Consider the following 15,732-nt stretch of genomic DNA (forward strand, 5'->3'; position numbering starts at 1 on the left):
TCCACCTGTAGTTCACTTCGACTGTCCTCCTGGATTTTCAACCAGGATTACATACTGCTCGATCTAGAAGGTCCTTCCGTGATTATTTCAGAAGTTTCTTCCGAGATTCTTTAAGGACTCCTTTAGCTATTTCATTCGAGATTCCTCGTAGAGCTCTCTGGGATTCCTTCCTGAACTCCAACTAAAAACCCTCCAACTCTTTCCTAGATCCCTCCAAAAGTTCCTCTGGGATTTCTGCAAAGATTCCTTCCGGGATGTCTCTGAGTTTCCTCTATGAACTCCTTCAGAGATTCTTTTAGAACGTTTTCCAAGGATTCATCATTATGGATTTTTTTCTGCGAATTCTCCAGCTCCCGTTGGAATATAGTTGGATTTTTTGTAGGATTCCCAGAAAGAATTTCTCGAAAAAACAATTTGTTTGTGAAACTTCTGTAGAAGTTTTATAAAAAGCTCATGGAAGAATTCTATATTCAATTCTTGAGAATAGTTCCATAAAGAATGCCATTGAAAATTCCTGGAGAATTTCCGTAAAAAATCCTGATAGGTTTGTAACTATTTGAGAGAGCTCAAGAGTGAAAATCCATAGGGATTTCAGAAGAATCTGTTGGAATTTTTGAAGGTATCTCAAATCTGGTAGGAAGTTGTTTCTGAAAGGAAGTTCCCTAAGGATTCCCGGTAAAAGTTCATGGAGGAGCCCCAGAAATAATTCCTGGAGAAAAAAACATGAGCGAAACCAAAAGTAACTAAACGAGGATTACTAGAATCTGCTGGAGGATTCCCAGAACAAACTCCTGAAAAATTCCCATAAGGAACTCCAGAAGGAGCTTTTGGAGAAATGCCAAAAATAGCTTCTAAAGGATTTCCACAAGCAACTCCTGGAATATTCCTGCAAAGTACTTCTGGAAGATTTCTAAAAGGACTGTTTTCAGGGCTTTCAGAAAGAATGTCTGAGAATGCTCAGAAAAAATACTTCTGAAATATTTCAAGAATGAATTCAGAAAGGATTTCTGACAGGAAATACAGCTGGAGAAGTTACAAACAACATATAGGATTGAAACTAGCAAAACGTCGTTGTAGAAATCCTACAACGATGTCATTGATCAACTGCAGAAGGAACGCCTCCTTCGTAGTTTGAACTACACTATTGCTAGAATTTACAAATAGTATCTTACCATAGTCTTATACTTCTCGCTACAGCCTCATTAAAAGTTCTCAAGAATCCCAGCGGAATGTTTTTGGAAATGTTATCAGTATTTTCCTCAGATCACCCCAGAGCTCCATTGGAATCTCACAATCTGGACTTTCTCCAAGTGTTGGTGACAGTAGCTCCTCCCTGGAGCCACCAAATGTTGGTGTCGGCACAATGTTCCAATTGGTAACACGATTGCTGTGGTGTTCCTATTGCGGTGGGACTAGACCAAATACTTACTGATTCCAGCAGCACTCTTGTCCACAGCTATCGCGATGAAGAATCAGGGTGACGAAACCTACAATGAACGATGTGCGCCCCTCTGGTTGTGAGATTCTTAACTACTTGAATACAAAACATATTTTGAACGTACAGTCGCTTGAGATTTAACTAATGTCACGTGTATTTGTCAGGAATTATACGTTACGGTTATATTCTTCACGTGGGACTTAAGGTCACACGATGAATTTTACGAGCACAAATTTAAAGGTAGTTGACGATTTGTGCTGATAAGATGGTCGATTGGCATCAACGGGATATCAATGTATTAATATTTTAACCACAACCGTCATTCGGGTTTTCAGAATTGTCTCTTAATAACTGAAAGTGTGACTTTGCTATATATTAACCTAAAACGATTACACTGTCGATAACACTGAAACAAATTTGTCATGGATGAGTTTAAGCAGTTTTTGTAACAAAAAGCTGCTTCAGTCGATCTAAATTATACTATGGCATGCGTCGGTAAAAAATCGCTTTTGCTCCATACTGCTTATTTGATTCATAACCAGATTCCATGCCTTCTCCCAAAATTTGAGCTCAATTGGTTGAAAATTGAGACTGCACAAGACCTTCAAAGTTTGTATGGGAACTACTATGGGAAAACGATGTTTTTCATTCAATCGACCGTAGCGTTTCCCCAAGTGTCCTAGAGGGTTAGAGTACTCCTAGGCTACTCTATCAGACACAACTTCGCCGAAGACCGCGTTCAAATCGGACACCTCATTAATCAGTAATCAATTTGTATCCAACTGGAGAAACTTTAACAGTGATCCTCCAGCTTCTCAGCAGGCAACATTGCTGCATATGGCGCCAAAGATACCACACTAAAATTATGGCTACTATGTTTCACTGGAAAATGCAGTGATGCCCACCGAACAGTTCAAACCAACATGAGTAAAAATTTCTGTTCTGGATAAAAATCGGTAACTTATTAATTAAGTATGCGATTTGAATACGGTCTTCGGCAAAGTTATAGCTGATAGAGTAGCCTAGAAGTATCAAGGGTCAACTAACCCTCTAGGACACTTGGGGAAATGCTACGGTCGATTGAATGAAAAACATCGTTTTCCCATAGTAATCCCCCATAGTAATAATTTGAAGGTCTTGTGCAGTCTCAATTTTCAACCAAATGAGCTCAAATTTTGGGAGAAGGCATACTTTCTGGTTATGAATAGAAAAAGCGGTGTGGAGCAAAAACAATTTTCTGAACCACGCTAATATAGCATAGTCTATATTGAAGAATACACCGTTCCATGAACAGTATTCTCGCAACATACTCTTCATTCCTTTGTCAATAAAATAAAATATCTTTTTTTTATTTCTAGTATTCGAACTGATCTTCAATTCTTCTGCGGGAGTGTACAAATAACCCTGGCTCCAATCTGACTGCAAGCTCTGTAGGTTTTCGACTATTTTCCTAACCTTTTCAAGGCTGCATATTAGCCGTTATCCACTCCATATAGCTAGCAACCCTCGTATAAACCGAAGGCACCACTCCACATCCCGACCCGAACGATACGATACCGAACTGTACGAAATGCATTCCTCGATTGTACTTTGCACTGTACCCGAGAGGGGCTCCTCCATCGCCTTTGCAGGTATCCGCTCCATCCGTTTCACCTACGCACAGCTGTTCCTCTGTCAGCTGTAGGCCTCGTAGGCTCATCCACGCTTGGCATTCGGAACGATTAGCCTGAGGCAGCATGGTCTTCAGTAGGGTCATCGATTTGTCACCATCGTCCGTGTCACCCCAACCGGTTACGATGTACCGCGGTAGTTGCAACGCCTTCAGGTGCGGTGAAGTAGGAAGGCAGATTGGTTGGATGTGATCTGGAAGGAGGAATGCTATCAGTTCGTTAAGAGTGAACCACGTATGGAATTACCTTCGAACGTAACATCCTGGTCTAGGCGGATCAGAGCAATGTTGTTCTGTTGTAATCGCTTGTTATAGCCCCGGTGCTGCACGATGCATTCTATACCGTAATCCCGTACAGGTGGAGCACATTCTCGATCCTCATCCAGACGACAGTCTTTTTCTTGATCCATGGTATGTTCGCCCAATCTCACTTGGTATCTGAAATGTAGACGAATTATAGGTTTTTGATACTTGAAGTCAAGGTTTCGCTTACGGTTTTTTACTCTCCTTCACGCAATGTGCCGCCGTTAGAACGTAACGTTTGCTGATCAAACTTCCTACGCAAAGATTTTCCAATTCATGTATGGGAGCCACCAAATAACGAACTATGGCCATCCAGGGAAATTCAAATAACTCCGTCTTTTGGCCCTGTAGAATTCGATTAACCACGTAGCGACCACAGTCTTGTGGAAGATGATTAAAACTCGAGTTTGTATCCTCAATTTCCTTTACTGTACACTTTTGGGCGGGGATACCATTTGCTGTGGAAAATATGAAATTGTTTTAATAGCTCTCATAAAAACGAAATGCATTACCACTTACGTATTACGAATTTGTAATCATCGTCCTTCTCCACCAGTTCTAGTTTTGTCACCTTCTCAATCCACGGTATGTAATTATTGACTTTTATGAATGTAGCATATCCATCAATGCGACACTTCTCATTATCGACATTTTTATCTCCAAGCATAGTCAGAATACCCACAAGGTTCCAAGTTTTCATATTATTGGTATATATCCCACCTCCAATGTCTCCGGAACACACATAGGTAAAGTTCGCATATCCTCCACAAAAGCTTCCTTCGTCGATCGAAGGACAAGCGCTTCCACTATGTATTGGAAGTTGTAAATCGTTGAGATCACTGGTCACATTAGCCGAGCCCCAACCAACAAATGTCCCAGGGGACTCGCGCAATTCACCTTCTTGGTCTACGCATACCGGATGAACATAGTAGCTAAACCGTACCACCAAGCTCAACTTCAATACTGCAATATCCGCTCGATAGTCACCCAGTGTAAACATCGGATGAACAATAATCTCCTCCACCGAATACTGCTGCGACATCAACTGAACCGAAGCACCCAAATTCAAAACTCCCAATCGCACCAGGACCGCTTCGTTGCTCAGCTTTACTCCCCTATCTCGATCACAAACACACTGCGCTGCGGTTACGATGAACCGTTCATCGATCATCGTTCCACCACACACGTATTGGGTTCCATTGAGTCCGATCTGGTAGATCGCCGCATGCCATGGCCACTCTCCCGGAAGCGCATCGATCTCCTTTTCGGCCAGCTCTTCGGGCCCTATCGGTTGAACTCCACACTGGACCCCCACTATGTCAACGGTGGCTTGATTTGACCCGAAAAGCGACAATTCCAACACAATCAGCACCAAACTTGCCGCAGTGATCATGGTTGCAGCAGCACACACCGCTTCTGAATGAATTACTATCATTCTGTTTTTCCTAATTCCGCTCGTTAGCCTCAAGAGGGGAATTTTTCTTTGAGCTCAAGTTATCTCTCTCATTCGGAGCGATTGGTGGGCCTATACTCGCAATGCAGGCACAACCGCTGCCGACTTATTGAAGCGGGACTTGAAATCGCACAACAAACGTGTTCCACGCCGGAATTTGGAAATTTGGTATACAGTCAAATCTTTGTGGGTCGATATCATCACATTGATTCATAGAGTTGAAGTTGCGAAATTATTATCATTGGCGTAGCTTGGGGGGTTCCATGGGTGCATGGCACCCCCTAGAACAAATTTGGTAGAATTTTTCCTTGACAGGCACCTAAAATTTAAAACTTCTCACAATAATTCCAATATTTATTAATGGCACATTTGAACCAAACTTAAGCACACCTGGAATTAAATACTTATATACCTGTTGTACGTTTTGGCGTTTTGGAAATTGGTAAGAACAATGAACAGACTTCTCCATGGATTCCTCCAGAAATACCTCTCTATTTATACAATAATGATTTTTCTAGGCCACCTTTCTTGTATGTACAACCACATCAGGAAGCAGAATCCTAAAGGAAGTTTATTGAAGAAATATCGGGAGGAATCCATAACCTCCCGATATTTATTCGATAAACTTCCCTTAGAATTCTGCTTCTGCTTGATGTGGTTGTACATACAAGAAATTTCTGCAGAGATTGATCCAGCAATTTCACCGGTGATTCTTCCAAGAATTCCTTTAGAGATTTTTTTCAGAGATTCTTCCAGAAATTTCTCATGGAATTACTCCAGAAGGTTATATTGGCCTTCCTCCGGGCTAGGATTCCTCAAGCAACTCCTGCTGAGATTCTTCCAGCAATTTCTCTTAGAACTTCTCCAAAAATGTTGAACAAATAAATGTACGTCCTCTGAAAAATCTCACTCTGGTACCTTTAGGAATTCTACTAGGGTAGTTCTTCTGGAAATTCTTCCGGAAAATCTCTCTGGGATTTATCTGAAAATCCCTTCGGTGATTGTTCCAGAGATTTCTTCATGGATTTATCCTCCAGAAATTCCACAGGGGATTTCTCCAGGAACTTTTATTGACCCTCCTCTATGAATTTCAGCTGAAATTCTTCAAGCAATTCCCTTTAGAACTCCTTCAGAAATACTTCTAGGGATTTCTCCTGGCATTCCTCCTGTGATTCCTTCAAGAATTCCTCCTGAGATTCCATTAGAGATTTCTCCAGTATACTTCTACCGATTAATTCAAGGAGAACTTAGGTATTCCTCCAAGCATTTGTTAGAGAAACTTCTCTTAGGATATCCCCGACATTCCGGATTCAAGGATTTATCTAGAAAATTCTTCTATGATACCGTAAACCAGGGTCAAATTGATCAGCGGGGTGAAATTGATCATTCTGGTACTACATTGTAATCCCATACTAGGAACTCTAAGGCGTCGCAATGATCCTAAACTGTTTACGTCTCCTGGTTCGTAGATGTCTAGAGATAAGTGTAGACTTTTTTTTTTTTAAATGTTAGTTTTGCCTTAGTTTTTTAGAAATTTGCAATGTAGGGTGGGGCGGGGCAAGATGGGTCGCATAAGGATAGATCACCATAACTTTGTAAATACAAATCGTATTGGTTTGTATTCGTCCGCTACTCTTTAATACACTAGTTAGCTATGCTAAAAGTCGATAAAAAGTTCATAAAATACAAAATATGATGTTAAACGAGCAGTTTTAAAAAGTGATCGATTTTGCACCGTGAAAAAAGTGCGGGGCAAGATGGGTCACCTTTTAAGTAATTCACATTTTCTCAACGAAAAACGTCAAAATATAAGATTTGTACTGGTTTTACAGAAATTCTTTTGGCAATATTTGAATTGTCACTGATGTTATCCGCAAAAGTTGTTTTAAAGTGATCAATTTGACCCCGGATTACGGTACCTCCCGGAATTCTAGGAATTCCTTCAGATATTCCAGCTGGGATTCCTCAAGCAATTCCTGCGGTTCTTCCAGTTATTCTTCCTCCAAAAATTCCAACTGTGGTACTTCAGAATTCATAAGCTATTTCTGCTGCTTCTAATGTTTCAGGCATGCCTCCTAGGTCTCCTCCAGAAGTTCTTACTGTGATACTTCTACAGGCATTCTTGCTGGAATTCTTCTAGGAAGTTTTCCTAGGATACTTCCAAAAATGCCTTCGATTTTTTCAGGGATTTTTTTCTAAAGACTCAACCAAGAATTCCTCTAGAGTTTTAATCATGGATTACTCTAGAAATCAAGCATGGTATTACTTCTAGAACTCCTCTTTGCCTTCTTCAACAAATTCCAGCTGAAGGAATCCCAACAGAAATCTCTGTAGGAATTCCTTAACGAATTTCGAGAATAGTGGGAATTTCCAGAGAAATCCTAGGAGATATTACTGGACAACTCTCTAGTGAAATCCTATAGGAATGAACGGGAAAATCTAATTGATTAGAAGGCACCGAATGTTGCTAATTGAAAAATTGAGAGATGACTTTGTGAAAAAAAACGCGTTCTGGTGGTATTTGAACCCACGACTCCGTATTTGCTAGACCACAGTATGGTCATTGCCTTGAGGGTTCCTTCAGCATGATTGTTTTTTTTTTTTGTTGCAAATTTCTGTGGTAAATCAGCAAATTCTTTGGATTTATTTTCTATAATTTCAATGGCTATTCCTCTGAAATTATTTCAGCAATTTCTTTTTCATTCATTTTGCAATTTTTTAAGGCAATTTAATCGTGATTATTTTTGTTATTCTCTTATTGTATTTATATATATTGCTTTCGAAAATCGCTGAACTGGAAATTCAGAAATTCTAAACTGGACTTGCACAAAGAATATCCTTTGAAATTCACGAAAACCTTGCTGACAAATTCCCAAAGCAATTGCCGGAAAAAAACCATCAAAATTACCTTAGAACTTTCAAAGTAGTTGCAAGAAGAATTCTTATTCCAGAGGAATTCCGGAAGAAAATATTAAGGCTTTTCAAAGAAATTGGCCAAACCTCAAAATAAAAATTTCCACAAATATTCACAAAAAAATCGAAGAAATTTTCAAAGAATGCTTCGAAATCATCAAAGGAATTTCTGAAGAAAGTTTAGAAGAATTCCAAAAGTAATTGCCGTAGAATCACCGTGACAGAATTTTTAAAGTACCGCCAAAGATTTTTTCAAATGATTTCCCGAAGGAAATCTCTAAGAAATTTGGCGAATCGATTTCCAAAAGAATTACCGAAGAATTTCTTAAAGTAATAATCGAAGTTTCCAAAATTTCCAAAGGAATTGCTGATGAAATTCCCAAATAAATTTCTCAATGCAAGTAGCATCGGAATTGCGGAAGATATTCCGAAATCATCTGCCGAAGAGTATTTCTTACATATTTACTGAAGGAATTGTCTTAAGATTATCATTAAAATTATAGAAGCGATTTATTACAGAATTTCCGAAGGAGTTTTCGAAGGAATTGGCGAAGGAATACTGAATGGCATAGATAATGAAAGTCCAAAATATCGACGAAAATCCCAATTAAAAAGTAGAATTACCGTCAACTTTCGTTCGTTGGGCAACGTTTAGGTGGGCTTCGCTTTAACTGGGCGCCCATTACGTGGGCTATAGTCCAACTAAAACGAAGTCAAACGTCACTTTTTAAGTGAAGCGCGATTTGCGAAGGATAGTAGTAGCCCTGAATTTATATTGTTAGAGCTTATTTGACAGCAGAAAACTCAGCCCAGATAGTGAAAGTCTTTGGGGTGGAAGCTCAGGTAATATATTATCTCCTAGGCGCCCATTAAAAACACCACCTCCGGCGAGGGCTGGCGCTTGCGCCTAGCTATTTAGCACTGTAGTTGGAGGAAATGCCAATGCAGAACCCGTAGCTTCCGGGAAGATAAGCCCAGCTCCCTGGGTTAGTGGGTTGGTGTCAGGCCCTGCGAGCCAGCCGTAAAAAAGACTAGCACCGGAAAATCAAAAAGAGAAGAATGCGAACCGATACCAATGGCGACGACCACAGCGACGAAAAGGGACTTGCGATTGGAAACTCGGTACGTGGAATTGCAGATCTCTCAACTTCATCGGGAGCACCCGCATACTCGCCGATATACTGAAGAACCGCGGGTTCGGAATCATAGCGCTGCAGGAGGTGTGTTGGACAGGATCCATGGTGCGAACGTTTAGAGGTAATCATACCATCTACAAGAGTTGCGGCAACACACGTGAGTTGGGAACAGCTTTTATAGTGATAAGCGACATGCAGAGGCGCGTGATCGGTTGGTGGCCGATCAACGAAAGAATGTGCAGATTGAGGATCAAGGGCCGATTCTTCAACATTAGCATAATAAACGTGCACAGCCCTCACTCCGGAAGCACTGATGATGACAAAGACGCATTTTACGCGCAGCTCGAACGTGAGTACGACCGCTGCCCAAACCACGACGTCAAGATCATCATAGGGGATCTAAACGCTCAGGTAGGCCAGGAGGAGGAATGTAGACCGACGATTGGAAAGTTCAGCGCCCACCAGCTGACGAACGAAAATGTCCTACGCCTCATCGATTTCGCCGCCTCCAAGAACATGGCCATTCGTAGCACCTTCTTCCAGCACAGCCTCCCGTATCGTTACACCTGGAGATCACCACAACAATCGGAATCACAAATCGACCACGTTCTGATTGATGGACGGCACTTCTCCGACATTATCGACGTCAGGACCTATCGTGGCGCTAATATCGACTCTGATCAGTGATCACTACCTGGTGATGGTTGAACTGCGCCCAAAACTCTCCGTTATTAACAATGTACAGTACCGGCGGCCACCCCGGTACTATCTAGAGCGACTGAAGCAACCGGATATCGCCACCGCATACGCGCAGAATCTCGAGGCAGCGTTGACGGACGAGGGTGTGCTCGATGTGGTCCCTCTAGAGGACTGCTGGAGTACAGTCAAAGCAGCCATCAACAACGCAGCCGAGAGCACTATCGGGTACGTAGAACGGAGTCGACGAAACGATTGGTTCGACGAGGAGTGCAGAGCGGTTCTGGAGGAGAAGGATGCAGCGCGGGTGGTAATGCTGCAGCATGGAACCCGACAGAATGTGGAGCGATACAGACAGAAGCGGAAGCAGCAGACCCGTCTCTTCGGGAAAAAAAAGTGCCGCCTGGAGGAAGCGGAGTGCGAGGAAATGGAACTGCTGTGCCGTTCACAAGAAACACGTAAGTTCTACCAGAAGCTCAACGCATCCCGTAAAGGCTACGTGCCGCAAGCCGAAATCTGCAGGAATAAGGACGGGAGCCTCCTGACGGACAAACGTGAGGTGATCGAAAGGTGGAAGCAGCACTTCGACGAGCACCTGAATGGCGAAGAGAATGTAGGCACGAAGGACCAAGGCAGCGGAGGAAATGACTATGTTGGTGCAGCAGAGGACGGGAACGAACCAACTCCCACGCTGAGGGAAGTTAAGGATGCCATCCACCAGCTCAAAAACAACAAAGCGGTTGGTAAGGACGTAGTAGTAGTCAAGATCTGGGAAACCGAACAGCTACCGGAGGAGTGGAAGGAAGGGATAATCTGTCCCATCCACAAGAAAGGCGACAAGTTAATGTGTGAGAACTTTCGAGCGATCACCATTTTGAATGCCGCCTACAAAGTGCTATCTCAGATCATCTTCCGTCGTCTTTCACCTAAAGTAAATGAGTTCGTGGGAGGTTACCAAGCCGGTTTCATCGACGGCCGGTCAACATCGGACCAGATCTTCACCGTACGGAAAATCCTCCAGAAAAGCCGTGAATACCAGGTCCCAACGCACCACCGTTCATCGACTTCGACGCGGCATACGACAGTATCGACCGCACAGAGTTATGGAAAATCATGGACGAGAACAGCTTTCCCGGGAAGCGTACCAGACTGATAAGAGCAACGATGGACGGTGTGCAGAACAGCGTAAGGATTCCAGTTCATTCGAATCTCGACGGGGACTACGACAAGGTGATGGACTTTCCTGCCTACTATTCAACATCGCCCTGGAAGGTTTTATGCGACGAGCCGGGGTCAACAGCCGGGGTACGATCTTCACGAAATCCGGCCAATTTGTCTGTTTTGCGGATGACATGGATATTATTGCTAGAACACTTGGAACGGTGGCAGAACTGTACACCCGCCTGAAACGCGAAGCAGCAAAGGTCGGGCTGGTGGTGAATGCAGCTAAGACAAAGTACATGCTGGTAGGAGGGACTGAGCGAGACAGGACAAGCCTTGGCAGCAATGTTACGATAGACGGGGATACTTTCGAGGTGGTAGAAGAATTCGTCTACCTCGGTTCCTTGCTAACGGCTGACAATAACGTGAGCCGTGAAATACGAAGGCGCATCATCAGTGGAAGTCGTGCCTACTATGGGCTCCAGAAGAATCTGCGGTCAAAAAAGATTCACCCCCGCACCAAATGTACCATGTACAAGACGTTAATAAGACCGGTGGTTCTCTACGGACACGAGACATGGACGATGCTCGAGGAGGACCTGCAAGCACTCGGAGGACGATCTTCGGCGGCGTGCAGGAGAACGGTGTGTGGCGGAGAAGGATGAACCACGAGCTCGTTGCACTTTACGGCGAACCCAACATCCAGAAAGTGGCCAAAGCCGGAAGGATACGATGGGCAGGGCATGTTGCAAAAATGCCGGACAACAACCCTGCAAAGTTGGTGTTTGCTAACCAGCCGGTTGGTACAAGAAGGCGTGGAGCGCAGAGAGCACGATGGGCGGACCAGGTGGAGCGTGATCTGGCGAATGTTGGGCGTGACCGACGTTGGAGAGCTGCAGCTGCGAATCGAGTATTATGGCGGCAAATTGTTGATTCAGTATTATCATGAATTTGATGTTAACTAAATAAATGAATAGCTGGGCTAAGAGCTCAGTGCAACGAACGAAAGTTGACTGTACTTGCCGAAGACATTTCCAAACAAAAAATTGTGAGGAAGTTCCCAGAATCTTTGTTGAATGAACTACCAAAGGATTCACTAAAAGGATTTCCAAAGGAATTGCCTGAAGAGTAATTGGATAATTTTAAAAAGCAAATATCAATAAAATTACTGACATTAACAAAAAAAAAATGCTTGAAACACTATTAAAAAAATCGCGAAGGAACTCTCGAGAAAACATTTCCAATGAAATAAAAAAGGCAAATAAACTCCTAACGGAATTACCAAAGAAATTTCCAAAGTAATTGGCAATGAAATTTTCAAAGGATGCGTGCTATGTACAAAATTCCAAACATATTACCAAATAATTGTTTATAGAAATTTCCGAAGGGGATCCGAAGATATTACCGAAGAAGTTTGCCAAATCCAAAGAAATTAATGAGATTTCCAAAAGAAGTATTAATTGAAATAAATTGATAAACAATTTCCAAATAAATTGCCGGAAACATTCCCTGAGGAATTACCAAAATAACATTTTGCCGAGCGAGAACACAAATTTCTTGTATAAACCAGAATAGATTATCCAAGTGAACGAAGCTGAAATTTTGACTGATTACTACACTGTTGGTTTTACGTAAGTTTGGCTTGACTTTCAGCTTCACCAGATATATTATCAATCTAGTCAAAATAATAAAAATTCGATCGCGCCAAATTCCAGGTTTCAACTGGATTGATAATATGTTCGTGAAGCTTCAGAACGGAACTAAGGATAATCGAGTCCAAATTTTGTAGTTTTGGGAATCATACTCACATTTTCTCTGTAAAAGCATGGTCAGAGTGGGTCAACGTTGTATGGAGAAACTTTAAATTTGATCGTATCAACCCGGAACAAAGCTTTTTTAACCTATATTAGCGTCTAAAACAAGTGTGCAAAATTTGGGAGCGATTGGTTGCGTCCCTTTATTCCACATTGCGATTGAAATTTGTATGGAAGTTAGTATGGGAAAACGTACTTTTTTGCATTTTACTCATAAGTTGAATTCTTTTGACCAATACCATGTAACTAATGACGTTAAAGTATAGCCTAGGATATGCCGAAAAACTTTGCCGAAAACCGCAAAGTGATCCGACGCTTGTGAAAAAAGTTATTCGCCTGGTATTAGGCCAAAAATTGACATTTTATTATTGATGTTATTCCTTTACATGTTAAATGTTAAGCACCACTGGGAAATCTGTACGTTATAACTTTTTTCAGAAGTATCGGATCACTTTTCGGTCTTTGGAAAAGTTTTTCGGCATATCCTAGGCTATACTTTACCATCGTTGGTTAGATTGTTTACGACGAAAAATTCAATCTATGAGAAAAATGCAAAAAAGCACGTTTTCCCATACTAAATTCCATACAAATTTCAATCGCAATGCGGAATACGGGGAAGCAACCAACCGCTCCGAAATTTTGCACCGTTACGTTGGACGCTAAAGTGAATCGAAAAAGCTTTGTTCCGAAAAATCGACTTGGTTGACCCAGTCTAATGCTCATGTCCACGTGGTAGTGTTCAACTAATGAAACAAAAACTCTATCGCCATAAATATTGTGGTCAAACCAAAAATGCAAATATATCAGGATTTTGCAATTTTAAATATTTATAACTCTCACAATTGTTCATGAAAACTGTTTCTATAAGGGTTGTTATTATGCAATAAAACAAAGAGTTTCCGAGATTTACACTTCCAATAATTGCTCTGAAAATGTATTCTTACGAACCTGATTGTTTTCAATCCACAAAAAAGGGGTTGTCGCGATGATTGTTAAGTTCAAACGGAAAATGCAAATTCCATGTATTATACGCAATCAAGTTTTTAAACCTCACATGGCGGAGAAAGTGTTAAATCAGTACAATACCGATCGGATTTTCAAAAAAAAAACTTCTTTAAAATACAGTGCGTTTAAATTTACGGGCTTATTTTTCCCGCGACGCAGTATATCATTATACTAAGAAATTGAGGGAGGATCGGTATTTCCCTTTACAAAAAAAAGACAAAAGCTGGTTGCCACTAAAACTGGCACCCCCTAGGAAAAAAATTCTAGAAACGCCAATGATTATTATAATATGTACGCCCAGTGCCAGCATATGTTTTGCACTTTCGAAACGCTCAAAATGAACAGAACATTTTTATATTCTCTATTTTGAAGAAAATATAGTTCTCGAATTAAAATAAAACATCGTGCGTAAGGATATACTTAACGAAACGAAACGGTTTTTATTCAATTCCCGTCTATCTAAGCACCGACCAATAATGATCGAATTTATTCTTGTACCTCGCTTAACGCCTCATGGCCAATTTGATATAAATTACTAATTTATAAATTAGCTTCCATATCATGTAAAAAAAAATATTTTAAAGGAACTACCATTTTTCTTGAAATAATAAGAATGAATAATTGTCCCTCGAATTCTGTTTCCGTCTAGTCCACGTCTATTTTGGGCACAGCCTGAATTCGATTCCCTGCACACCTTCTATGTGACACTATGGTACATAGGATGGTCAATAATTATGATTTGACCGTAGGTTTTTATTCGAAAAGTCAGTCAAATTCTTCGCAATCCAAATCAAATCATGTATTCGATGTACGATAGAGCAGAAAGTTTTAAATAATAGTTTTGCCAACCAGATCATAAAACACCATCACAGTGCAACGAAAAAATCTTTCTCTGTGGTTGTGAAATACGATGCTTGGTATGCAGAAAATCCACGCAAACATTTATTTCATTTGCTGAACACTGGCATACCCTAAAACAAAACTTGGCTGCCATAACTTTTTCGCTTCACTTAAGTCACCCACACAATATTATCTTAGTAACTGTACCGTAAAACTGAGAGGTTTTAGAGATGCTTCAGGGGGGACTCAAGTGCGTTTCAAAAAGTTTCAGAAGCGTTTCAGGAGCGATTCAAGAATGTTACAGGAATTCCGACCGATGTTTGACAAGTTCCGCGCCCACCAGCTGACGAACGAAACCGGCCAACGACTTATTAGTTTCGCCGCCTCTCTGAACATGGCCATTCGTAGTACCTTCTTCCAAAACAGCCTCCCTTATCGTTACACCTGGCGAGTGGCGATCACCACAGCAGACGAAATCGCAAATCGATCACGTTCTGATTGATGGACGCCACTTCTCCGACATTATCGACGTCAGGACCTATCGGTGCGCTAACATCGACTCCGACCACTACCTGGTGATGACATACATTTTTCACCTTCGGAAAAGCACACAAATAGTTATTACTTTTGTGTCAAAATCGTTCATACCACAAAATCTCAATCTACAAGAAGCTATAATGATGGGCGATTGAGTCTCAAATAAATGAACTAGTTAAAAAAAGCTATAATGATGCAGTTTCAGAAAAATCCTTAGAGAAGTTCCTGGCCAAATTCCAGGAAAAATCCTTACTTGAAACCAAGGTGAAACTTCTACCGAGATTCCTAGAGAAATTGCTGGCATAATTTGGAGATATTATCGGAGCATTTCCTGGAGGGATCCCTACTAGAGGAACTACTGAAGGAATTTCTGAAGCAGTTTCTGGAAGAATCCCTGGATAAACCATAGAGGAATTCCAGGACAAACTCTTGGTGGTATTCCCAGAGAAATCTATGGAGATACCCCCAAGAAAATCCACGGAAAAATCCCTAGAGGAACTCCTGTGTAAATCTCTGGTAGAATTTCGGGTGGAATCTCTAGTGGAATTCTTTGCCGAAGATCTTGAAGAGGATGTCTGAGAAAATGCCTAGAGGAATAACTGATGGAATCCCGAGAGAAATCCATGGAGAGATCTGGAAAAGCCTGCAATCCCTGGCAAAATTCCTGAAGCAACGCTTGGATAAACCCCTTGGATGAATTCCTTGTGGAATTATTAAGTAAGTGCATAAAAAGTCCTTTTGGGAAACCCTGTTCAAACAGAATTCTC

At 41.5% G+C, this 15,732-nt stretch overlaps 1 protein-coding gene across 1 annotated transcript; it reads right to left on the reverse strand.

The window, feature by feature from the left end:
- Positions 1-1,555: 1,555 nt before the first annotated feature.
- On the reverse strand, positions 1,556-4,902 carry LOC109416079 (transmembrane protease serine 9-like). The gene is made up of 4 exons (XM_019690045.3): positions 3,930-4,902; positions 3,601-3,868; positions 3,355-3,545; positions 1,556-3,301 (listed from the first exon to the last, which is right to left on the reverse strand). Exons 1-4 carry the CDS (start codon positions 4,843-4,845, stop codon positions 2,898-2,900), a joined length of 1,779 nt encoding a protein of 592 aa, XP_019545590.3. The 5' UTR covers positions 4,846-4,902; the 3' UTR covers positions 1,556-2,897.
- Positions 4,903-15,732: the final 10,830 nt, after the last annotated feature.

Source organism: Aedes albopictus, chromosome 1, assembly GCF_035046485.1.
Source record: "Aedes albopictus strain Foshan chromosome 1, AalbF5, whole genome shotgun sequence".
NCBI classification, from domain to species: domain Eukaryota; kingdom Metazoa; phylum Arthropoda; class Insecta; order Diptera; family Culicidae; genus Aedes; species Aedes albopictus.